Below are 27,093 nucleotides of genomic sequence, written 5' to 3' on the forward strand. Positions count from 1 at the left end.
TCATAACTTGGATTTACACACTGCAAATCTTCCAATCTGATTACCTCCAGTGATCACATAAGACGTTGGCTTTAAACTCTTTGCCTTGGTGATAAAACAGCCACTTTGATTCATAATGATATACTAACAGCAGAGTATACTGTAAACTTACCTGTCCACAGCCAGGGGCACTGCACACAAACGGCCTGTCGTCTCCCATATTTTTCTACAGCTGAGCTGCAAAGATGGGGAAAAAGGGGATGGAGAAAGGAGGGGAAAAATAATTGTTAGCTAAAGATGAAATTTGAGTCGGGATGCTATTGTGTAACAGCACTTTTTAGGAGTGCAGTTCATCAATATCAACGACATGTTTGAACAGATCACATGGCACAAGGTTGTGGGGGTGAGGAAAGACAATGAGAAATCTGGGGGTGAAGGAATAGACAGATATTGAGCAGCAAGGTCTGGCTGCTTCCCAGTTTGGGCCAGAAATACATCTACAAAAATGTGCAATAAGCTGTGGGACGTAAGCCACACACACACACACACACACACACACATACACTGCACTAATGCAACTGTTATTTGGAAGGGGCCAAGGAGGTCCCTGATTCCAATCCCCTGCTCAGCATTGTATAGGAATTCTAATTAAAGCATTCCAGACAGATGACTATCCACTTTCCCGACCGAGTTTTTCATCCAGTCAAAGGCTGCCCAGCATCTCTCTGAGAAATAGTCCCTCTGTTCCAGTGTTTTTATTGTTGGGAAGGTTTTTTTCTTAACCTTTTAGCAATCACCAATAGTGAAGCAGCAGAAAAGCTCAGATCCTTGAAAACATCTGGACCACAGATACTAGGTACATTCTGGCATTTCAAGTAATCTACACATTCCCTCCTCCTTCCTGAGTGGGAACATGTTGTTGAGGAATCACAGTATTCATTTAGGATTCAGTATTTCAAGAAATAGACATATTGTAAAACCTAGCAAAATCTCAGTTCTGCTTTATCCTACTCTCAGGTTGCTTTTGCAGGCCTTAATCTTCAATGCTGGCCACAGAATGAAGAGAGCTGGATTACAAAATACCATGCGTTATTTATTACCCTTCTGAAGGTAGTCAGTTTTGGGTTTTTTGTGATCACCACAGCACAGATAAACGCACATATTTATAAAGTGATTATACAACGTACAACAATCTATCTCCAAGCTACGGAGAGATAAATTCAATTCTTCTCAATGCAAAACCAGTATTTTTAATATGAGGGAACTACGAATCTGTAATAAGTCGTAGGATTGTAGGAATGAAGCTCCATTTTCTCAAGGCAATTATCTAGGTTCCTAATGGTAAAACTGCAAGAGTGATGTCAAAAATGATCTGTCATTGGACATCATGAAAGAATTTAAAGTATCAGTCCTGTTACACTACAGGTAAAACTATTCTTGTTAACAAAAAGGGCAAACAAAAGAAGGTGCTACTATGCAAATTTTACAAATGATCATTTCTCCGTCCCACCCAGCTTTTTAATAGTGAAACAATTACAGTATAATAAAATTGCTATTTCTTCAGAGAAATTGCTATTGGATACAGTTCTTGACTGACAACCAGTTTGAAGCGACAGTTTGAAGTTACAATGGCACTGAAAAATGTGACTTACATCCAGTCCTTGCACTTAGGGCAGGGGTGGGCAAACTACGGCCCGCGGGCCACATCCGGCCCGTTGGTCTTTTTAATCCGGCCCGCCGAAGATTGGTCCGTATGTAACCGCGGCCACTTTTCGGCTGCTTTCAGACGCGTCGAGAAGAGGCGGTTCAGGCGGAGGGCGGGCGGCGGAGAGCAAGCAGGGCGCCTGGCGGGCTTGTCAGGCGGAGCAGGAAACGGGGGCAGGAGCCCGGCGGAGCGAAGAGAGCTGAAACCTGTTGAGGTCTCGCCGCAGTCCCTTCGCGGGGAGAGAAGCTGCCGAGCCGGGAGGAGCGCGGGATGCTGCCGGCTCGCCTCCCCGCCCCTCCGTCGTGACTGCGGGAGAAGGATCCCCGAGCGCTGCCCTTGCGGCTGCCACCGATGGAGCCCCGCTTGATTTCGCCTGAGCCGCGTTTGATTTGGAAGGGGGTGCGGGAGGCGGCGCCAAAGGAGCGCTCTGGGGTTCGGCCAACTGCCCGCTGAGCAGCTCCGGGCTCCCCACCGCGGCCGGCAGACCTTGAGGCTGCGCTCCGGAACCCAGTGCCACGGGACGGCTCAGGCACCTCGGTGGAGGGGGATTCCCGGGACCAAGAGATCTGAGCCGGCCGCTGCAGCTTCGATGCGCCTCTTCCCGCCGCTCGGCTCAGGCGGAGCCCCGAGCACCGCCGGCGGCGAGGAGCACGAGAAGTGCAACGGGGCCACGGGAAGAGCTGCGCCCCAAGGACCGACTGGCGGCCGGAGCGGCCAGGGCCTGACCTGCGCGGGGGGGCTGGGGCGGTTTTCTCCCGCGCCTGGCTTCGGAGTGGTCCACCGTGCGCTCTTGGGCATCTGGCTCGCTGCGCCCTGGGCGCGCCTTTCCCTCGCCTCTCAGCCAGCAGCAGCAGCAGCAGCAGCTCCGCCGCCGCCGCCTCCTTCCTCCCCTAACGCCCGCTGTTGTGATATTCCCGTAGACCCGAGCACCAGCAGGCGCTTCACACCTCCCTCCACGCACGGCCTTCCCCTGCGGTAAGATGGGAGAGAACAGCGGCGCCCTCAGCGTGCCGGTGCCGGGACCTCGCAGCCGGACCGAGGCGCACTCGGTGGTGGACGTCCTGGCTGGGCGGAGTGGGCAGGTCCTGGGAGAGGCGCGCAGATGTTTTCTGCCGAGCGGGCTTCCCAAGCGCCCGGGAGGACTCGCGGTTTAACGGCAAAAGCGGCGGCGGGATGGGCGCTGGGCAGGCGGGGGGAAAGGCAGGCGAAAGCCCACATACACACACACCTCGGCAAGCGGTTTGCAGGGTTAGCCAGCAGTTTCTCGCAAGAGACTGAAGGCCGGTCTGCTCCCCCCAATTAGACGTTGGTTCAAGAGGGAGGGTCAGCCCTGCTACTAATTGGTGGTTCACAGTTTATCCGTGGGCACCGGAGGAGTTATGTTTTGGGGGGTGGGCGTTTATTTATTTTTTATCTTATAAGTGGCCAACTTGTGTAAACTGAGGGGGTACATTCATTCATACATACATACATACACACACACACACACACACACACACACAGTCGTTTATTCGTAGCGGAAGAATCTGTCTATCTATCTATCTATCTATCTATAATGGTCTTTTATAAAATTGGTTCGGCCCTCGAACGCAGATCTGATTTTCCATGTGGCCCCCGACAGAAATTAATTGCCCACCCCTGACTTAGGGGAATCATAGCATTCCCACAGTCACATGATCAAAATTCTGGCGCTTGACAATCAGCGTGTATTTACGATTGTTGCAGCATCCTGGGGTTGTGTGATCACTATCTGTGACCTTCTTAGCCAGCTTCCAACAAACAAAGTCAGTGAATTAACTTAATGACTGCATGATTCATTTAGCAACTGCCGTGATTTGCTTAACAGCTATAGCAAAAAAAAAAAAAAGATTATAAAACTGGGCGCAACTCACTTGCCTAGTAACAGAAGTTCTGGTCCCAATTGCGGTTTTAGGTCGAGGACTACCTGTAGTTACAGAGAGTCAGTTTGGTATAGACACCAGGCTAGAAATTAGAAGAACCTGAATTCTAGTCCTGCCTTAAATGCAAAGCCAGCTGGGTGACCTTGGGAAGTCACTTTCTCTCAGCCCTAGGAAGGAGACAGTGGCACACCACTGAAACCACTTCTGAAAATCACTTAACATAATTGGATGTGCTTAACAACTGCATAATTCACACAACAGTTACAATGATTCATTTAACGACTCATTCATTTAACATTTAACAACTGTGGCAAAAAAATTTGTAAAATAACAACCACCTTGCTTAGCAACAAAAATTATCATCCCAATTGTGGTCATAAATTGAAGACTACCTGTATTGTTAACTGTTTATGAAGTTTCCATACATTTTCTTAAATTAAGGAGTTTGTTGGAAGCGGTTGATTGCTGAATCTGAATCCTGTAAATCCTGTTTCTAAACATCTTCCCTGGTTGCACAGGCTGGTATGCAAGTGCAGTGCAGTTTTAAATGCACCTGCCTACATTATTTTTTGTATCTGAGAGTAAAATATACAACTGCATCTGCCTGCAAACTTGTTTTTTGTTAATGTTCATGCTGACCGCATCAGGTGATTATTCCTCCAAAACATAGATCTGAGAAAAAGAAATCATGGACAGAGTGATTTGTATTACTGTAATGGTGTTACTTTTTAAGCAATCTGTGATGTTCAATATATATTGCAAAGTAGGATTAATTGAAGATTTGAGTTTTTTTTTTTTTTTTACAAATTATTGCTCAGATTACTGAAGAAGATGAGAAATGGATCACAATGCATAACTGAAATTTTTGCCACTGGCAAATAATGTGGAATTTGTCTTTACACATTTTAATATGTGTGCTATATTTATAACTTTAAAATGTCTTTTTGTGAATTTTGAAGAATTATGTTTCACTACTATTTTATATTATTTAATACACTTCAATTATGTGCCATCAAGTCAGTGCTGACCTTTGGTAACCACATACAGAGACCTTTTCCAGGACGATTTAATATACTTATTGGTCATTTATTATAGATTTATATTTACTCTTTTGGCTTTACATGCATTGCATTTTTAATTGTGTCTGATTTCTGTTGACTTACTGGAATGGACCAATAATTTGCAGCCTCAAAGAGTGATCTATTCTGACTGAAATTTTCCAAACCTCTAACAGACACAAAACACAGATTTTGTTATTCAGCCTCAAAATTAATTTCATACACGAAAAAATGAAGCCCGCTATTTATTCCCTAGTATATTGGGAAAATAGTTTCAACTCTTAGTCCTTTTCATCATGGAACTCAAATACATATTCTTTACACTGAATGGAACTCCAACTGATTTGCACTAAGAACTCTCAAAATATGAAATAGCATCTTCTAAAAGAGTTTTCCATTATGTGTTCTGACTACTTCTCTCAAATTTTCTGGCTATCACACTGAAAATGCTAGGCTAGAAACATATATGGTAGTTGCAGAGTCTAATTTTTTTTCTGTCAAGTGCTTTCCTTTATCCAGGATTTAAAGTAAGGACAATATTTATTGGGATGTTTATCCTATCCAATTTCTTGCTTTCTCACATGTTCAGCAAGTTGCATGCATACATTAATGAAAACAAAAAGCTATATTATTACTGTTATTTTAAATTGTTCAGCACTGCAACTTTCAATATAAAGGAGGAATTAATTAATGGTTTTCTGAGGTGAGGCCATGCTAAAGTTGCTATTAAAATAAATAGCTAAAATTATAACTGAAGGATTTGCAAAAAAAAAAAAACAACAACAACCCACCAACAACTCTTTTTAAAAAAAAACAACTCTGTATACTTGGTTTGAAGTCTTCAGAGCTCTTCACTATTTCCAGATCAAATGGAAAAGCATATGCCCAACTGAAAGAGGACAAGTCAGGGAGACTTATGACCACAATTGAGCCCAAAATTTATCTTGCTAAGTGAAACATTTGTTAACTGAGTTTGCCCCATTTTATGACTTTTCTTGCCACTGTTGGTAAGTGAATCATTGCAATTAAGTTAGTAACATGGTTGTTAATTGAATCTGTCTTCCCCGTTGACTTTGCTTGTCAGGTCACAAAAGGTGATCACGTGACCCCAGGACACTGCAACTGTCATAAATATGAGCCAGTTGCCAAGCATTTGAATTTTGAAAACCTGACCAGGGGATGCTGCAGAAGTCATAAGGGTGAAAAACGGTAATAAGTTACTTTTTTAGTGCCGTTGTAACTTTGAACAGTCACTAAATGAACTGTCGTAAACCGAGGACTACCTGTACTTCTGTATCAGGATTTGTATAATAAGAATAGCCTCCAGGTCATATTCTCACAAGGCTGCATTTCAAATTGCAACCTTTGAAATAGTAAACTGAATAGTAGGAAGGATACCATCCAGATGCATGAACACAAAGTGCACGGAATATAAGAATTGGACTATTATCCCAGCCCACCATTTCAAAAGTCTCCTGAACCCAACCCCCCAGCTTTAACTGCCCTCCTAATATGCCAATAGGATTTCTGAGAAATTCTGCAAAGATTTCCACTTTACAAAAAGCTCCATTTCCTTGCACAGCAGCGAAGGTTCAGTTTGTGTATGTTTGTGCTGTAAGGTATCTGCAAAGGGCAGCAGCTGGTGCCTTGCTTTAAATATAGCTCCCAAATCCACACTCTCCACAGTTACCATACAGCAAGCACAACAATCAGACCTAAAGCAAAATATATTCCCTTCTGATAAAAAAAATTCACACCTGTGCTGCACGGCACAAGATACCCCTTATATTAAAAAAAAAAACCTTACATTGTGATTTTAAGTGCTTTTTATTTTAGACTTTCTTCAAAAGTCCCAAATTGCAAATATAGCCCCTAGTTCCCAATCGTTTTTTTCTGAGAGATCAATCCCATTGAGAAGGAGAGGGTGACACTAGCCACTAATCCAGTTGTTACCTATTGAAGTTAAAAGGGAAGTAACAATCAAATCTGGATTTTCCCAACCAGAGTCCAGCTCTGTATTACTATAGCACACTGTTGTGAATATTAGGAGAAGTCTACCTCACCAGTTTCACAAACAGGAAATTGTACATTATTTCATCATGTGGGAGTATTGTATCTTTACACTCAGGAAGTACAAATGTAAAACTAAAGCAGAAAAGAGTAAAGCACAGTTAGTTTGCTCGGAGGAGGTAAGACGTATGTTAAGGTAGCTCCTTGGAATATTTACAGAGTTCACAAATTGCACCTTGACAGTAACATACTAGAACATATATTTGATTCAGGAAACTACATATTTTTGACTATTAAAAGTTTTTTAAAAGCCGCAAAATTAACCTGAAGCTCAATAAAAACTGAGGGCAAAAATAAGGTGAATTTGGAACAGTAGTGTATCTACTATATCTTCAGTAATTATATTTTATTTTTCATCCAATGGATTTTAGAATCTACTTCCCTTCTATATTCCTTTTGCTCTCGCACACTTTTATGATAACAGCAATACCATTTGTACAATGCAGGTATTGTGCTACACTGCCCTTTCCATTCATATGCTGCAATTTTAGCTGGGTTTTCTTATAACTGTTTACATAAGCTTCTACTCAGGGAATCAAAACCTCTAATGTTAGCGTGATTCTTTAAAGCAGGGGCTGAGGAAATCAAATTCCTTTTACTTCTTTATACAACAGTAGACTTCTACAGTGAAGCTAAAGTGAAAGGACTTGTATCACATACACCAATAGCATCCATCTCTTGCACCAACATTGTATTTAAATAAGAAGCAGGGGATCTAACATATTTGGAGCCCCACCAGCTGAGAGTAGTTTGAATGGGTCCATAGTTTAAGCTTTGTTCTAAAGACAAGATACAAAACCATACCTTTTTTGGTCATGCTGTAATTTTCAACTCCAATGTGAAACAAAGAACAGTGTAGAATGTACTGTGGTAGAGGTAGGGCAGTAGACTACAGACTTGCTCTAGAGGCAAAGCTAGAAGATCCTGAACATGCTTCAGGTGACCAATGTAATTCCATGTTACCCCTTTTTAGACAAGAAGTACAATTATGAAAACCAACTCTATCTTTATTGTAAAGTTATATTACAAAATATTTCAGGACTGAAATTAATTCTCCTCTTTTCTTTTGCTCTCTGGAAAACTACAAAGTTTCCTCTTCTTGAAACATTTCTCATGTGTCTCCTTTGGTCGACTGAGATCATTAGTATTTATTAAATTTATTTGCCACTTACCATGCCACAAGGCAACTCTGGGAGGCTTATAAAGTTAAGACCAATAACACAAATATAGCAATAGAACCATAAGTTATGGTAAAAAGATGGGGAAGGAGTGAACAAAGTGTGCAGGAGGTGTGAGATATCTTTTACATGACATTTGTCCACTTTGTGGCTCTTCCTCCTGTCTCTCAAGGTCATTCTCACATACCATTACAGTTCACTCTCACAGTTTGCAATTTGGGGAAGTGATGGTGCAGGAGCCTCCTTTGTCTTCAACGAGGTGGACAGACCGTAGACAAAGTATAGCGGCCTCAGTAATAACCAGAGGTCCTCTAACTAGTTCCAGCCCAAATGTGGAGGTCAGTAGAGGGTTGGACAGATACAATTTGCAGTCCAGACATGCCCAGGATCCTATGACAATGGGCCCCTTGACAACACCGTTTAGGTCTGAGGCGAGAACCTGGAGTAATGGAGCCACCCAGGTGGGAACAGAGAGGACAGGGGGACCTAGTAGGTGAGACTCTGGAAGACCGTGGCCCTTGGAGCAGGGTATTGTGGGGCCACAATCAGAGAAATCAGGACCTCCCCCCTTACATGCCTCGTTTGAAGGGGACCCTGATAGAGTAGCAGTATTCCTAGCCCAGATCATTAACCATATAGACTTGTATGGGTGGTATTACCTCTCCCAATGGGCTATGGTGGTAGCTGTTACTGGGGTCTGAGATGGAGTGGCCAGGGAGTGGGTAGCGGATTTACACCGAGAATAATCCCCCGAACTGGCTGACACCGGTCTCTTTTTAATGGCCTTACGGACCCAGTTTGAGGATAACTCCAAGGGACAACAAGCTGAAGATTTACTAGCTTTAAGGCAATGGGCCAGCAAGAGACTATGTTAGTGAGTTCTGTTGGGTGGCTGGCCGATTTCATACTTGGCCGGAAAAACTGTTGATCCATTTGTTTAAAGATGGCCTGGACCGTGAGTTGAACCAGGCCTATTTATACCGGGGCCTACCCCAAAGATTGCATGATTGGTACCAGGTGGCTATTGAGCTTGATTCTGGTCTCAGGTGATTGCAGGCAAAAGGAGATGTTGGACCCAGGGTTAGACGGGGGTTTCTACCCAGACAACTCCTACAAGTAGCACTCCATCTAGATGTCAGCAGGGCAGTGGTTCATTCAGGTGCTTTCGATGTAATAGAGAGGGACACAGGGCAGCGGAGTGTCCTATACTGCCATTCACTCCAGGACCTACTCTTGGACCTATGCATGGTCGATCAAGTGGAAGCACCTGGCAGGCCTCAGAAAGATTGAGTGGTGCAAACCAGTTACACACTAGCACCAATAGACAGATTACAAGACGAAGATCCAACCTCACACAGGAATTCTGGGTGACCTGTGGGTGACGTTTGGGAAGAAGGATCTGATGATGATCCGATGGTTAATATGCCCATCTGCCCATTCATCATACCAGTCATACTTCACAATATACGGATGAATCAGGTGGCGGATTTTGGGGCATTGATTGATTCAGGATGTGCACAGTGTTTGATGACACAGGTGGTGGTGGATATGTTAGGGTTACAGGTTATACCATTAAACACACCTATCCGATTTGAACAAGTGGATGGGTCCATTTTGGGTGGTGGTCCAGCAACATACAGAACTGGTGAAATTGGAGATGGGGGAGCATTGGGAGTGACTTTCATTTGTAGTGGTTCGACATATGACGGAGGCCATGATACTTGGGTTGGCCTGATTAGATAAATGGAAACCTACCATATGGTGGGAAGGAGGCTTTAGGAAACTAAGACACGTTAAAACAGTGTTGGAGAAACCAAAGGAAGAACTAATAGATAAAGCTACTTATCCGTTGGAATACAAGGAACTGGCCGAAGTCTTTAATGAGAAGGGAAGCGGCGTTTTACCTCTACATAGGACAACTGATTGCGCAATTGAGCTATTTCTGGGAGCGAAGTTACCTAAACCCCATATGTATTCCATGACTCTGAAAGAATTAGAGGAAATGCGTAAATACATTGACAAGAACTTATCTCGAGGATTTATCCAGCCAGCCCATTCTCACATAGAGGCTCCTGTATTGTTTCAAGAGAAGAAAGATGGGGGCTTAAGACTATGTGTTGATTTCCGAGGCCTTAATGCTGACTGCTTGGAACCCTTGTATCCACTACCACTTATGAAGGATCTCCTAGACACTTTGGCTAAAGGACGTGTGTTTACAAAGTTAGACCTGTGCGAGGCGTATTATAGGGTATGCATCAAGTCAGGAGATAAATGGAAGACAACATTCAATTGCCCGCTTAGTAGCTACCAATTTAAGGTCATGCCTTTCGGACTGCAAGGGGCTCCAGCAGTCTTCATGCAGCTGATTAACAACGTCTTGCATGAGCATTTGTATAGAGGCATTTTAGTCTATCTGGGCGACATATTAATATATTCTAATACCATGGAAGAGCATGTGGAATTAGTGAAACTGTACTTCAAAAGCTAAATTATACATAAAACTGTCGGAGTGCGAATTTCATCACACCAAACTGGACTATTTGGGTTACAGAATTTCAGGCGATGGGGTCAAAATGGATCCACACAAGGTGAAGACTATATTAGACTGGCAGTTGCCTACAACATGAAAACAACTGTTTTCCTAACCTTTGCCAATTTTTATCGGCAATTCATTCCCTCATTTGCCTCCATCGTGTTACTTTTGACCAATTTGTTGAAGACGAAACATCTGGGAATAACCAAACCAAAACGAACCAAAATCTGGAGTGGACAGAGTCGTGTCAAAAAGTGTTCGAGAGTTTAAAGCAGTTTTTCTCTAATGAACCAATATTGAAACATCCTGACCCTGAGCGTCCGTTTGTAATTCAGGCAGACGCCAGTGATGTGGCTGTGGGCACGGTGTTATTGCAACAGAATGACCAAGGGATATTACAATCTTACACCTACACGACGGAATGAGATTGGGCGATTTGGGAGAAAGAGGCCTTTGCAGTACGCTGGACCTTAGTAACCTGGTGACACCTATTAGAGGATGCGCAATCTCCATTGGAAATATGGACAGACCATAAGAACTTGGAGGTGTTACAATCACCCAGGAGACTGTCGCCCAAACAAATCCGGTGGGCGTTATATTTTCGGTGATTTCAAATTGAAATATGTTCCGGCAAGCAGGAATTTTTTTAGCAGACACATTGTCATGCCTGCCGCAATAAAGAAAGCACAGAAACAGTGTGCTTAAGAAAGGTGTGAGTATGGAAATATATGGAATTACAAATACTTGGCTGTTGAAACTACGGGAGAAAAATGACTTTCCTAGCAATATTCCTTCAGCAGGGCCAGGATAGTTAACAGCAGGATATACCACAGCTGTTCCTGAGGATGGGAGTGTCTCTAGTCCTTGTAAGAAATATTTTTGGTAGCACATTCTATAAGGAGGGCATGGAAGTGAAGTGCTTTTATAAAGGAGGAAGAGAAGTTCACGTGGTAACCTTACAGATATATCTCCAGGAGTTTTTATTTATTTTGTTGCCTGCAACAAATGAATTATTCTTGGTGAATTACAAAATCATCCAATATGCTAAAGCATCAATGGTATAATATAGACGAGATGGGCGATACACAAATCTAATGAATAAATAAAATATGAATAAAGTTATGTACAAAATAAATGGTAGAATAAAAAACAAAACCCCCTCCCAATAAGTTGATTCAAACACTCTTATGTTTCTATCCTGATCAGTTTATAAACTGTTAATAAAGTGGGAGTTGATGAATAGAGAGGAAATTACCAAAAGAAAAGCTGTTCCTATGAACCACCATTCTCTCTACTGTATGAAAATGATAAAGTGGAAAGTTTGGCAGTGAATGGATCAAGTAAAGGTTCTCTGGGGACATCTGTGGTGGACAGGCTGCTTGGAGAAAATGATCCTTGAAATACCTTGCAGCCAAGCCATGTAGGATGGTAAAGGTCCAAACCAGTACTTTGAGATGCATTTGGAAGTCAGTAAAGTATCCAACGCAAGACTTGAACACAAGTATAATGTGTTTATACTGGGCTAGCACATTCTGGTCTAGTTGAAACTTCCAGATGGTTTACAAAAGCAGCTCCATGTAGACCATACTGCATTGATTCCAAGCAAGTGGTGATGAGAGCATGAATCATCACTGTTGTGAAGTCTTAACATTTGCAATAAGACTACAACTGGTACACTAGTTAAAACTGAGCAAAGGCCTCTGGGCTATGGCTTCCATCTATCTATCTAGAAGTAGCTGTTGAAATCAGGATTACCCTTCACTGTGATCTTGCTTCTTTCAAACCTCCCAGCCACCAGACAATGGATCAAGAGAAGTATGCCTCATGTGGTATGGGAAAACAATGTACAGCTCAGTATCATTAACATATTGTATCCTAAACCAATGGGTGACCTCCTGCAGTCTCATGTAGTTATTAAAAACCTGGGGAGAGAAAACTAATTTCTGCAGCATTTCAGAGAACCTGCCTTAATTCTCTCCTGTCTGTTGACTAGAACTCTCTAGGAACACAACAGAATTTTAAAACAGTTCTCTGCATGTAGTCCAGAAGGATACCATGATTGATAATATCAAAAGCTGCTGAGATGCCCAAAAGTGCAAGAAGGGAAATCAAGATCATCTATAGGAACAAGCAATAATGTCTTATAGTTCCATGCCCACCCCTGAATTCTAGACGAAAAGAATTAAAACAGTCTCATTCCTTTAGGGTGCTCCATAGCTGAATATTGACCGTAGTCCCAATAGCCTTTCTCCAGAAGAGTAGTTTAAAGCCTGGGCAATAGTTATCCAATACAGATAGATCCAAGGAGAGCCTCTGAAACAGCCTCTTTTAAGACTACTGGTAGCAGTCTCCTGCAATCAGGCACTAATTCAAGAACACACCTAACCAGAGACAACCAAAAGAGCACACTATTTATTTCATTTTGTTAAAGTTCACAGGCCAGAAACAGTCTTAGATAACGTGGCCAGACACTCCCTAGTTATCACAATGGACTCAAGATTTGTGAATCTGAGATTTATAAGCAAATTGTTGTTTCAGCTATTCCTAGTGGCTAGGTGGGAGATCCATCACTTCATCTTTTTTGGCATACAGCACTCTTACCTCTATCATCTTTCTAGGAAGTTAGCAACTGGTACCATGTCAGCAGTCAAGAGGTGACTTATTCAGGGATTGAATAGGGTCCGGAGCCTTAGACAATTAGCTGAAAGTTCCATAACAGATAACAAAAGACAGTGCTTGGTCTTAGTAGCGAGTCCCATCTTAGAAATCTTTCTTTCTTTTCTTTCTTTTTTGTTCTTTAGAAATATTCTAGTGATAAGATTGAAGAGAGTTGTCTATGGAGGATGGTAAGTTGTAGCTCCTTGTCAAAGCTCATTCCAAAGAGAACAGGGCTGGAAAGTTCCCTCCTTTTTGTTATCTTCAACATGTACATGTGGGTGGTATAAGCTGTTTGGATGTTAAAATACTCTGTATGGTTTTTGATATTGTCTTAAAGGCTAATAAGATGGCCCTACCCAATCTCCAGGTGAGTAGGTATATCTAACTGCAATCTAAATGATTGTATTTGTTTATTTATTTATTCAACTTCTACATCTGCCCATCTCAAGCAAGTGTCTCTGGGCAGCAAAAAATCATAAAACATTTAAAAATAATTACAATACAATAAGTACAATACTCTTGCAATTTGATTCAGTTGGGAAGCCTCAACATAGGGGTTCTTGATCTCTCTTCTCCCCCAGGGGGGGTAGATGAATACTGGTGTGGGTTTGTTCTAGAGGGACTCTGGCCAGACTCCCTATGGACATCTGGGAGTAGAAGACCATGCCAGACTTCAGTGAGGAGAAAAAAAGCATTGAACTAATCCTTAAAACTTGAACAATTAAATTTAAAATTCCAGTAAACCAAATGTTTGGCGACTAAGTCACATTTCAAATTTTAAAAACTGGGGTGAAAAATAAAAAAGTTCCTGAGATGGAATGGGGCCCTGGGCTAATTATATGTCCTAGAAAACATCACGCTCATAAGCAATTTGTTTACATATTCAGGAGATGATGCAGAGGCTGAAGCAAAGAAGAAACACATACCTCTCATAAGGCTTTCATTAGGCTCTTTTTCTTTTCTCTCTGATGAAGTAATTTTGGAAATTACAGCTGAAATAATCGACTCAGGTTTTTTCCATAATTGATTGCATTCTAAAGATGGATTATACACAAAAAAATCAGCAATATTACCCAAACATAAGAAAGAGCTCACTTCCGTATGTCTTCCAAAAGGTAGAGGATAACAACAGCAACATAAAAAAAATTGATTAATGAGCACTGGCAGAATTATTTCCAAAACTAGACCGCTCAGTCATAGGAAAGATGGATAAGAAAACGTTCTGAAATTTGAACAACGCATAAAAAGGAAACTACAGTACCACCACCACCCCATAGGACTCAAATAAAAACCGAACACCTTTAAAGGCTCAACACATCTTAATCTATATTTGTCATCCATTTGAGAAGAAACATGATCCACTGCCTATTTATATTGAGAATTGTCCTTGCGTGTTTTCACAACTGTCTGTGCACATGTCTGTCATCGATTGGTTGACAAAGATCACACTTAATCCATCAAAAATTCAGTCAAAAGGATGCTTCCTATAAATATATTTTATGTACTGATTGGGGATGTTTCTTGATTCATAATATTTATAAACCACATAAGTATATAGTAAAGGTAAAGGTTCCCCTTGCACATACATGCTAGTTGTTTCCAGGTCTAGGGGGTGGTGCTCATCTCCGTTACAAAACTGAAGAGCCAGCACTGTCTGAAGACGTCTCCATGGTCATGAGGCCGGCATGAGTAAACACCAAAGGCGCATGGAACGCTGTTACATTCCCACCAAAGTGGTCCCTATTTTTCTATTTGCATTTTTACATGCTTTCGAACTGCTAGGTTGGCAGAAGTTGGGACAAGTAACAGGAGCTCACTCTGTTATGCAGTGCTAGGGATTCGAACCACACACACACACACACACACACATATACATATATAATAGTATGCACATATAATAGTATGTATAACGTATAATATAAAATAAAATACTCTACTTTACATTCAGGAACTGATCCACCTTAACTAAGGCACTATCAATATTGGAAAGAGATAGGCTGACAGATGAGCAAAACCAATGAGAAGAAAAATCTGAGGAATTGACACTTCAACCATGCGTACTGATTTGCCTTTTCACCCTGCCACCACTTTAGGAAGACAAACTCCAAGAAAATTCAGTACCCTGCACTTCAAAAACACTTTCAAAAAGAAACCAAATGTAAGGTTTAAATATGGTTTTCGACCCAATGTCGCATCTTACAGTATGGAAAAAGTTTTTTTTTAAAATTCCAATAAAAACAAATGTGAAAATAAGGACAATTGTGAGGTGTAAAGAACGAAATGAACTTCAACTGCTGCATCAATTATAGGCCCAGGCATGACCCACAGATCCCTCATGAAGCCAATCTTTTGAAGAATAGCTTTTCAATTAGCCAAGAGCAACTTATCCCACTCACTATGAGACATCATGATGCACTCCAAATGGTTGCCAGTTGTCAGAAATCCCATTTAAAACTTCAAGCTCGTATATTTCCATCCATTAGATCCAGTGTTTCTTAATATAGATTTTAATAACAGTTAAAGGGAGAATGTTATAAATGCTTCTTTCAAGTATCTTCCCCTGCCTTGAGCATGAGACTGCTAACTACTTTGTATGCCTGAAATAAAAAAGATCTGTGTCTGAAAAGCAGTTTCATTTCTCACGCTCAGTAACAAAAATCACTCTTGACTAGCACCTGTATAATTATCTTTCCCAGTGTTTAAACTCGGAGGCATCTTATATTAACAGATTTAAGGCACTGCTCTTTGCCACTATGGACCCTTGCAAAAACTGCAATCCACGTCCCATAGTTTCCTGTAATTTGTTATTGACATAATAAATGTAACTAGCTTACCAGAATGGGCATTGGTAGAAGTTACCCTGAACGCCCTTTCTATCTATGCTGCGAGAGAGCCCAGGATGGGTTGACTCCTTCCTATGATGTCATTTAGCTGAGTCTGTACAAAGATATAAAAGCCAGACCCCGGGAGAGACCCCAGCTTTGGCAAAGATACTTGACAGACTGAAAGGTGTCTCTGAAAGCACAAAATGAATACAGAAATATGACTTATCCTCTCCAGACGAATCAAGGGAGGGGCTGGGCTCTCTCGCAGCATAGATAGAAAGGGCGTTCAGGGTAACTTCTACCAATGCCCATTCTCCTCCATGCTGCATCGAGAGCCCGGGATGGGACATACCAAAGCTTGCATGTCCACGGGCGGGTCCTCGTTCGGCTCATCACACAGACTGTTGAACCACTCGTTGAAGCACCCGTCTGCCGAAGGCTGAAGTTGCCAAGGCAAAGGCATCCAGATGGTAGTGTCTGATGAAAGGAGACGGAGATGTCCACGTGGCCGTATGACAGATCTCCTCCAAGGGTACTTGGGTCGCCCAGGCAGCCGAAGTGGCCGCGTTTCTGGTAGAGTGCGCCATCAGACTTCGAGGAACTGGAAGGCCGCAGCTTTGTAGGCCTGCTCAATGCAAGATCTGACCCACCTGCTAATAGTAGGAGAAGAGGCCTTGTGCCCCAAGTGAGAAGGGAAAAGGAAACAAACATGGCTTCTGACTTCCTGAAGGAGGAAGTGCACTTAATGTATATTCTAAGAGCCCTTCCTACGTCTAGCGAGTGCCACTGCTGCTCTAAGTCATGGTGCGGGAGGGGGCAGAAGCCAGGCAACATAATGTCCTGGAACCTGTGGAACAGGTGTTAACCTTTGGAAGAAATGAGGGGTCCAGACTGAGGACAACCGTATCATCGTGAAAGGAACAAAGGTCCTGTCTGATAGAAAGAGCAGCAAGCTCAGATACCCACCTGGCTGAAGTGATGGAAATGGGGAACACTACAGTCAGGAAACGGAGAGACAATGTTCTAATGGGTTCAAAGGGGGGCTTCGTAAGGGCATTAAGGACCTCATGAAGATCCCAGGAAGGATACCTGTGAACCACCGGGGGTGCAGGTTGGAAGTCCCCCTTTCAAAAAAACTTCCTGACTGAAGGGTGATGGGATAAGGAAGGAAGCGAACCCCATGAAAGAACCGAGGAGAGGGCCTCAACCTGCCTGCGTAAGGTGTTGGGGGCCAAACCTTTCTATAAATCATGCTGAAGGAATCTAAGAACCTCTGCCAACTGGGCTGAAGCAGGAGAGAGACCCTCCCCAAGGAACCCCTGGGAAGAGCCTTCTAGGTGGCATCATAGATGCGCCTTGTAGAAGGTTTGCGAGATGCCAGGATAGTGATGATGACCCTTTCAGGAAGATCAGCCACCCCTAGCTGCTGCCGCCCAAGTGCCACATGGTCAGCTTGAGCCACAGGGGCTCCGGGTGGATCAGAATCCCCTGATGAAGGGAGGTTAGATGGGCTGGGATCCTCCAAGGAGAAGCCCCCGATAGGTTGACCAGGTCCACAAACCAGGGCATCCTTGGCCAATAGGGTGTCAGGAGGAGGAGCTCCACTCGTTCCTCCAACATCTTCTGAATTACTGCCGGAATGATGGGAAGTGGGGGAAAGGCATAGAGGAGACTTTTGGGACATCTGCACCAAACAGCATTGGTCCCCTTAGCTCCCTGGCAAGGAAACCTGGTGAAGAATCTGGTGACCTGGGCGATTTGAGGAGTGGAGAAGAGATCCACCTCCGGCGTTCTGAATCTGAGGAAAAGGTCCCTGAATAGAGACGGAGGAATGGACCATTCTGCCTGGTCGACTAGGCTCCTGCTGAGCCAGTCAGCCTGGGAGTTGTCGATCCCAGAGATGTGGTCCGCCAAGATTGACAACAGGTGTTTCTCTGCCCATAACACCAACCCTAGCGCCTCTCCCATGAGGGCTCTGGACCTCGTCCCCCCTTGCCAATTGACATGAGCTATGGCAGCCATGTTATCCATAAGGACTAGAACTGAGTGCCTGAAATGCTTGAGAGCTAGAAAAATGGCTCTGAGCTTTAGCCAATTTATGGGAAGGGCCAGCTCTGACCTGGACCAAAGTCCTGAGCTATCTGGCCCTGCATATGGGACCCCCAACCCAGGAGGCTGGCATCGGTGATTATCACTAGCCTGTTTGGGACCCTGAAAGGGAGTCCCTTCCAGATTAACAAGGAACGCCACCAATTGAGAGATCTCTGGATTTGTGGTGGGAGCAGGACCTTGATGGATGAGAGGCTGGTTCCTGTTCGTTGGTAGGGAAGCAGGAACCATTGGAGTGGACAGGAATGGAAAAATCGATGGCTCTGGAGATATGACAGGGTAATTTGAGGATCCCAATGGGCTGCATGGATGGAGGAGGACAGAATCAAAATGTTGTCCCCGTAGCTTGGATCCTCACTGGAACAGAATGCAGAGATGCCATCAATGCCGCCAGAACCTTTGTGAAGACCCTTGAAGCCGATGAGAGGCTGAAGGGAAGTGCTCGATACTGGTAATGGGTATTCTGATAACAGAAACGGAGAAACTGGTGATGATGAGGCCAAAAGGGGATGTGGAGGAAGGCTCCATGAGATCAATGGAAGAGAGCAGATCACCCTCCCGAATGCTCTCTAAAATAGAATGCAGAGTCTGCATTTTAATTGGTTGAGAATTTTTAGATCCAGGATGGTTTGCCACCACCCCTGAGGCTTTGGGAACGATGAAAAGGCGAGAGTAAAGCCCACCTCCCCGTTGAGAAGGGGGAACAGGTTGAATAGCTCGGATTTCAAGAAGGTGTTGAATGGCCTGTTTCATGAGGTCTTGCCTTGAAATGTCCCGAGAGACAGGCCAGCTCAAAAAAACCACAATTTTTCCCCCTTTTGGGGGTGGCATTAGGAAGTCCAATTGTAATCCTGACCTAATAGTGCAGAGGACACAGGCATCCGTCGTTGACTCCTCCCATTTGGAGGCAAAGAAGGCTAAGTGACCTCCGATGGGTGGGGAGAACAAGGGATTACTTAGAGCGACGGAAGGAACGACCCCCCACCCCCCGAAAGGGGTGTTTACCAGTAGAAGGTTGTTGCCTGCCAGATGTTTCCGCACGTTGGTCTTGGCGATGGGAGCATGGACTCTGAGACTGGGGGAAGGCAGGAGGGCGATAAGGAGCTGGGCGATAGTTGGCTCTCTTCCCAGAGGAAGAGAGAATCTTACATTTATCTCTGGTTTCGATGCAATAAGGTTCCAGAGCATCGCCAAAAAGCTTATCACCCGCGAATGGAACTGAAGCCAGCTTCCATTTACGATGTGACTCCGCCTGCCAATTTCTGAGCCATAACAGTCTTCTTGCTGCTACTGAAATGCCTTGGCCCTAGATGCAAATTTGGCGGAATTGAGAGTGGCATCTGCAGTGAATTCCGCCGCTGCGATAATCTTATTAAGGTCTTGGTGAGACCGAAGGTCAGATGTAGGCAATCTAATCTGGAGCTGGTGCAGCCACCGTATGGATGCCCTTGTGAAAAAAGGATGCTGCTGTTGAAGGCCGAACAGCCCATGCAGCACCGGAATGTCAACAGAAGGCACTGCCAGGGCATTGTCCAGGGCTGCGCTGACGTTGTAGAAACGCTTATCCAGAGAAGATGGGCGAGGACTTGCCGAAGGGGAAGCGCACTGTTCCATGACCATGTCCAGGAGCAAAGTGGGAGAAAGCAAAACCCCTGCATACACTACAGGCTTGGAGAAGAGTGTGTCTCCCTGGCTTGAGGGATTTCCTTGTGGCTCGGGAGCCATTTCCTCTGGTGACAGCTTGGCAGTGACCAAGGCCTTGCTGAGTAATGGCCTGAAGAGAGAAGGATTGAAGACCAATGCAGAGGATGTCTGCTCTGGGCGAGAGTCCTCTTCCTCTGAAAGATTTTGGTCAAAGGTCTCGCCCTAAATCAGGGTGATGAGGCAGGGAACTTGTAGATTGAGAATGGAGAAGGGCCTAAGCCCTTTCCAGAGGTCGAAGAATTTGCTTGAAGCCTTCAGCCAATCCCTGCCTAATGGCCAATGAGACAACATCTTGGATATTCCCTGGTCTATGCTCAAAGGCAGAGGCAGAAGGCCCGTTGCTGTGGGAGTGAAGGTGGCTTCAGGCCTAGATTGAGGAGAGGTTTGAGGCCTGGAGGGAGGGGGAGGAGCATAGGGCCCAGAAGCCTGTTGGAAATAAGGCCCAAATCTGCTGAGATCCTGAGGATCATATTGTACTGCAAAAGCCTCAGGAGACCAGGATGGAGGATGGAAAGGCTCAAGATAACTTCTCCTCCCCTGGGAGGGCTTGGCTGGGGCCCACGAGTATCATCTGAAACCTGCTGTAATTGCACTCCCTTCTGTTGAATAGTTCTGTTGAACTGCCTCTCTAGGGCTGCATGTCTGCGCTTTTCTGCCCTCAACTCAGCCTGAGTTGCCTTCTTAGGGGCTAGAGCCTCAGCTCTGATTTTAGCAGCCACCTCCCTCTGGACCGATTGGGTGTGTTGCCTACGTCTTTTTCTCTTATTGGACTTAAGAGACTGCTCCACTGGTGGGGAAAGCTCTGCCTGATCCTTATCTTGCTCCATTGTAGAATAAAAGGCTCTTGCGATGGAAAGAAACTGTTTGTAAATTTTCTATTAAGCCCCTTAGGGTATAAATGGCCCCCGGGCTTACAATATGGCCGCTCACCTCGTGGTGGAAGGCTTCAATCCAAGATGGCCACTGAGTATGGGAAACAGGATCCGAGATCGAAGAATCACTCCTTAGGCTATAAAGAGCCCCGAGCGAAGTCAGCAAAGGAAAGGGCAGCCTCTGGCACACGATCAGCTGGCTGATGCTGTTATCGGTTTGCCGATCGCTTTTTAGACCGCTCAAACCGGAGGTCTACAGACGCTGCCCAACTTGCCTGAACAGCGCTCTGGCAACGCTGCTCCCAACGTTGCAGGAGAGAGAGAGCCCTGGCTCTCCTGGAAGAGCAGCTGTCCAGATCCTGGAAGCTGCTTGAAGCGAGCAAAAAAGGTACTGAAGATCGCTGGTGAGTGCTAACTAACAGAACGCTTTCAGAGACACAGCTACTGACTGAAAGGAGCTGAGTCAAAAGCTGGGGTAACTTCTGGGGTCTGGCTTTTATATCTTAGTACAGACTCAGCTAAATGACGTCATAGGAAGGAATCAACCCATCCTGGGCTCTCGATGCAGCATGGAGGAGAATTGATATATAATGAAGACCATTTTTCTGCCTGTTCTTGATGAGGAAGAGGATTTATAGTAGTCCAAAGCATTCCCACAAGCAATCTTTCTCTTTAGTATGCCTTTACATGGAACATGATTCTCAGAAAATAAAAACTGGCCCACCCAATAAAATACAACTCTAAGTCAACTTTAATATACCTTAAAGATATTCTTTTTGTTTTCTGAGAATCATGTTCCATGTAAAGGCATATTTTATAATTCCTTCATTGCTTTAGGTCTATTGGTTGATGTCAACCATCACATATATTCTCTATCACAACCATTACATTTATCTAAGGATAAATATGTACATGTGACAAACATGTAAATAAATGAACAAGTATGTATATTTCAACCAGTCCAAAAAAAGGCAATAAAAAATAAATAGGTTAACTGAATCACTTATTAACACTAATTGTTTGCAAAAGTGTCCCATTTACAATTTTTGTTTCTTCTTTCATTTCTTTTTGTTTCATATTGTGCTTTTATGGTGTAAGCCTGAAGACAAGGATTTTCTTACCTGTTATTTGTAAGGCATGCTGGGAGTTTGGGAGGCTAAAACTCTAGCATAAGCAAACTACAGAGCCATGGTACAAAGAAGTCAGCTCAATATATGAGTTGCGAATTTTATCCAAAATTCAAGGCACAACAAACTGGTTTTATAAAAGTACACAAAGTAAAATGCCAAGATGACCACTCAATTTACTAAAATTAAGTTGTATGTCAATGGGTACTTTCTTACTATGTCACATGCTATGGCATATGCTTCTGTAAGAAAAAAAAATCTAAGTCAACATCCTGAAAACCGTACAGTTCCTAACCAACCCAATAAAGCAGTGGTTGCAATAAGTCATTAAAAAGAACCTTTAGTTCTTTGCTTCCAAGAACATTGTATGTAGACACAACTCATCTTGCCGAAGCAGCAAAATCTCCCTAGCCAAAAAAGTGAAGGAAATCTGTGCTTTGAAACTGTTCCAAAAACACATCACTCCTTGACAATGTTTCAGAGGAAACACATTGCTCCCATGCTTACTGAACTTTCTGATGCATACTGGAGAATATATTGACCAAAAGTAGTTAAACTGGGAGGAATCAAGCATGTATCTCACGTTTTCCATTACTAGGCAAGGCGGTTCTTAAATAAGTTGTGCCTGATTTTATGACTGTTTTTTTTTGCCACAGCTGTTAAACAAGTCATGGCAGTTGCTAAATGAATCATGCAGTCATTAAGGTAATTCAGTTTTCCCTTTGACTTTGCTTGTTGGGTGCCGGCTGGGAAAGTCACAAATGGTCATCACATGATCCCAGGATGCTGCAACTATTATAAATACAAGCCAGTCGTCAAATACCAGAATTTTAATTGTGTGGCCATGGGAATGCTATATGAGAGTTGTGTTAGGACTGGGCGCTATTAGAGTTGTTAAGTGAGAGGACTGGTTGTGGGTCACTGTTTTCGGTGCTATTATAATTTCAAACAGTTGCTAAATGAATAGTTGAGAGTCCAGGACTACTTGTACTAATGCCGACACACAAAAAACAAAATGGAAAATACATAGTAGACTAATAAGTGCACAGAAAAAATATGAGCAGCTACACTAAAAAATATCAGAGTCAGAAGAGATCTTGGAGGTCTTCTAGTAGTCCAACCTCCTCCTACTCAAGCAGGAGACCTTACACCGTTCCAGACAAATGACTTTCCAATCTCTTCTTAAAAACTTCCAATGTTGGAGCGCTCAAAACTTCTAGAGTCAAACTGTTCCATTGATTAACTGCTCTCACTGACAGGAAATTTCTCTTGAATCTCTCCTTGATAAGCTTCCATCTGTTACTTGTTTTGCCCTCACAGTTTTGGGAGGATAGGTAGACCCCACCTCTCTGGGACAGCCCCTCAAATATTGGAAGACTGCTATCATCTCCCCAATCCTTCTCTTTGTTCGACTAGATGTTCACAGTTCCCCCGACAGTTTATTGTATAGTTTAGTCTCCAGCCCCCTAATCATGTTTTGTGGCTCTTCCTCTGCATTCATTCCAGAGTCTCAACATCTTTTTTATATTGTGGTGACAAAACTGGATGTAGCAGAAGCCCACAAAAAGGGGTTTGCTATCTCTTGGCTCTGATCCTAAATCTCACTACTGGGCAGTTAATATATCAGAACAGCATGGGTAATTAAAGCACAAATGGCTGTAATTAGAATGGAGAACTACAGAAGCACTCCCTCTCCTGTGCAAAACTTGGCTTTTGTCTCTTTCCTATAACTCCCCAAGAGTTATCCAAGGAATTTCCAGAAGAATACATTTGGAAAAAAGAGGAAATGAGAAATCTCTGCTACTAAATCGTTCTAAAGATTGAGCAGAATTTGAATTTGAGATCAAAAACATTCTTATCATTTCTAAAATATCTTGCAAACATTCCAAAAATATTGTTTTGTCGGCATAAGGATTCTTTCTTATTTTTTAGCAGATCGGCAGACTGTTAGCACAGATCTGCCAATTTAAGCTGCAAAATTCCCAAGCAGAATAATGATCAAGAAACCAGTGTCTATTTCTTTAAAAACCTGCATCTCAGGTTATCAGGGTCGCTTCACACAATGCAGTAACATTTTCTAGAAATATTTTAACATTCTTCATTAAAATGCAGCACAACTAAAAAAGCATCTTGGCATGGGAAGGATTACAGTAAAGAATAAGAAAATAATTATAAAGGTATAAAAGCAAAAAAAAAAATGTTCTTGTAAAGAAAAATTTGCATAAACTCTATATATTAATATATTTGTATGCATGCTGACCAATATACTTTTTGCAATCTATTTTCTCCAATACATTTCTACCTATTCCTGCCTCAAGCCCTGCTGTGTTTTCTCATTGTGGCAGGGGTGCTCTAATGATGGGAAAGGTGGAAAGAAAGAAAAGAGGAGCACCAGCAGCAAGTTGGACCACCAGCAGTTACAGTGGTGATGGGCTATCATGGAGAAAATATTTCTATGCGATAGCTAGCAGTTGAAAGTGATTGATGGCTTGATGGATAATCCATCCATCGATTATTTCTGTAAATGAATTTCACTAATAATTAGGTCACTAATAAGCACTAATAATGTTCTCATACATATGCTTTTTATCAAGGCACCTGCAACATATCTTCTTAGCTCATTTCCAGGTTGGGCAGAATATGTATTTATTTTGATGTAAAAAGTATGAATAAAATGTAACTTCAAGATTCAATACATACATACATACGTACGTATGTACATATGTATGTAAAAACACACATTTGTATTCCACCATTTTTACAAATAACTCAAGGTGGCAAACATATCCAACATACTTTAATATTTCCACCCACAACAACAACTGTGTGAGGTGAGTTGGACTGAGAGAGAGAGAGATTCCTTTGCTCTGTATATGAATGTTTATGTAAAAATAAAAATTTGGTCTCACTAAAGCAACAAGGAAGAAAATCTGATGTTTGTTTGGTTTCTATAGCCACCTATCTAAACTAAGGACTATGAATGAGATATAACATAACAGTTAAAAACAATTAAAACAACCTAGGCTAACTCAAATTAAATTACACTTGATTCCTAAAGTTGCTAGACTATTATATTAGATGAACACAATACAGAAGCCTGATGATGACAGATGAGATTCTGCCGAAACGTTGCTACAACTTTAAAAGCACAACTATAATGACATGGGAAAATACCCAAACAAAGCTGAATACCATACATGTAAGTACCCATGAAAACTTAAGAATATATATATATATATATATATATATATATATATATATATATATATATATATATATATATATATATATATATATATATATGTATATATGTATATATGTATATATATATATATATGTATATATGTATATATTATATATGTATATGCCCGAACAAAGCTGAATACTATATATACATACATACATACATACATACATACATACATACATACATAATAGTAATATACTGTATATTATTATTATATATTGTACAAGTGTGCTACACTGTTCTGCATAAAAACCTAAGTCATAAAGCATAGTTTACAAATAACAATGATTGTTTATCAAGCCAAAATTATATAATTCTTATTATGGCTTATTATGTAAAGCCAACTTGAACATCAACCCAAATCATGGCTTGCACTAATAAAATCAAATAAATAATTACTAAAAATGAAAGTAAGATTTTTCTTTTGGTGAAAAGACATATTCTTCCAATGACAATTTAATGGTGAAGCCCGGAGTAGGAAGTCATATGGAGCCTCTTAAACATAGTTACATTATGTTAATCAAAATATTAAAAACAAATTTCAGAATACTAAAGAATCACAATATTCTAAGTCATCTATCTTGTACCATTTTTTTAGCCAATATCAGGGGTGGGCTGCTACAGTAGCTAATGTTATGGCCAGTTTGGTGAACTGCCAAATCCCACCCCTGGCTGGTCCTGTCCATCCCGCCCCACCCACGTGGTCCGTTTTGGATGCGAGGTAAGTGCAAGGCCCGTACAGAGGCTCAGGGTGGGTGAAAAATGGGCCTCCCAGAAGTTCTGGAAGTCCAAAAACGGACCAGTTTCCAGCCTCCGGAACTTGAGGGAGGCCATTTTCACCTTCCCAAAGGCTCGAGGAAAGCCTCTGGAGTCCGTGGAGGACAAAAAACAGGCTTCCTGGAAGTTCTGGAAGTCTGAAAATGGGCCCGTTTCTGGCCTCCGGAGGGCCTCCAGAGCCCAGGGAGGGCAAAAATGCCCCCCTGCCTTGGTCCAGGAGGCCGACTAGTCCACACCCAACATGGCCACGTCCATCCAGCAACCAGGCAGAGAACCAGATGCTGAAATTTTTGAAGCCCACCCCTGGCCAATATGCTTCTTACCAAAGAACTTCTACTTTGCAACAAAATAGAATGTTCCAAGTTGGGGGGGGGGGGGAACCTGGATTGGTTCCAGCATATATTCTGCCATAAGGTGCAGCAGACTGTTTAATAATGAAGATATTAGTTGCTGTGTCCTGTTTTAATTATTGTATTGCCTCAATAGAACAGTTCTGTTTCAAGAAACTGAGTCTCTGGATGACTGGGGAAAATTCTACTACAAAAGATATGTAAATACATCACTACTATTTATACTTTAACTGCTCAATATTACTACAAAGTAATATAACATTCTTAGGGAGAAACAAAACAAACTACTTTTCCTTTACTATAACTACATGTTGGAATCTGGGGCATCATATTGGTCTAGTACCTGACTGGATCTGGAACAAATGAGTAAGCCAAACTTCTAAAATATGATTCATTAAAATGTTAGACATATTACTATTTATCTTGGGCTACTCCAGGCTACAAGGCATGACAAATATTATCAAGAGACGCTCCCAATCTAAGCTACACCTTGAAAAGTAAAATGTAGTTGAAATTACTGTCAGGTAAAACCTCTCAAAATTTCAGGGTTCTCATGTATAAGATTTCAGCAACTGCACAAACGTTTCAGAGAGCTCATAGAAGATTGCAACATTGTGTGACATTTCTACATGTTTGATAGAGAATGTTATCCATCATATAAGATTAATGAACATAAGCAAACTAAAAAAAATATGAATTGAGTTTGAAAGATTTCCACTTACAGATTTTGAATCTGCTGTCTAAAAGGATCACAAATAGTTCTAATCTCCTCCTACAGGAGTTCTGCAAGAAAATTTTGCAGCTCACCCTTACTATACTATGTTGTGTATGAACACTTTGCTAGCTTTCTTCTGTCATCATGGACCACGTAATATAAACACTGAATATGACTGTCATTCTTTGCCGTATCTGCTACAGCTACAATCCAATTCACTTATTGGTGAATTAATACACTGTAAATATTTTAAGCTTAGATACTTTTAAGAAATATAGTAGAGCA

The 27,093-nt window shown here is 42.4% G+C and overlaps 1 protein-coding gene across 2 annotated transcripts in view; it reads right to left on the bottom strand.

The window, feature by feature from the left end:
* Positions 1-27,093, bottom strand: part of ATF7 (activating transcription factor 7) — a 123,193-nt gene that overhangs the window by 84,739 nt on the left and 11,361 nt on the right. Inside the window, exons 1-2 of one of the 2 annotated variants that reach the window (XM_087956406.1) lie at positions 14,009-14,367; positions 152-216 (exon numbers count right to left, since the gene is read on the bottom strand). In XM_087956406.1, coding sequence (XP_087812532.1) covers positions 152-199 — 48 coding nt within the window. In that variant the 5' untranslated portion in view covers positions 200-216; positions 14,009-14,367. Of the gene's footprint in view, positions 1-151; positions 217-14,008; positions 14,368-27,093 lie in introns of those variants that run through there. The other variant, XM_026677280.2, reaches the window with a different exon arrangement.

Source organism: Notechis scutatus, chromosome 2 (assembly GCF_049901735.1).
Source record: "Notechis scutatus isolate UNSWTSFEM ecotype Mainland chromosome 2, rNotScu1.2, whole genome shotgun sequence".
Taxonomy (NCBI): domain Eukaryota; kingdom Metazoa; phylum Chordata; class Lepidosauria; order Squamata; family Elapidae; genus Notechis; species Notechis scutatus.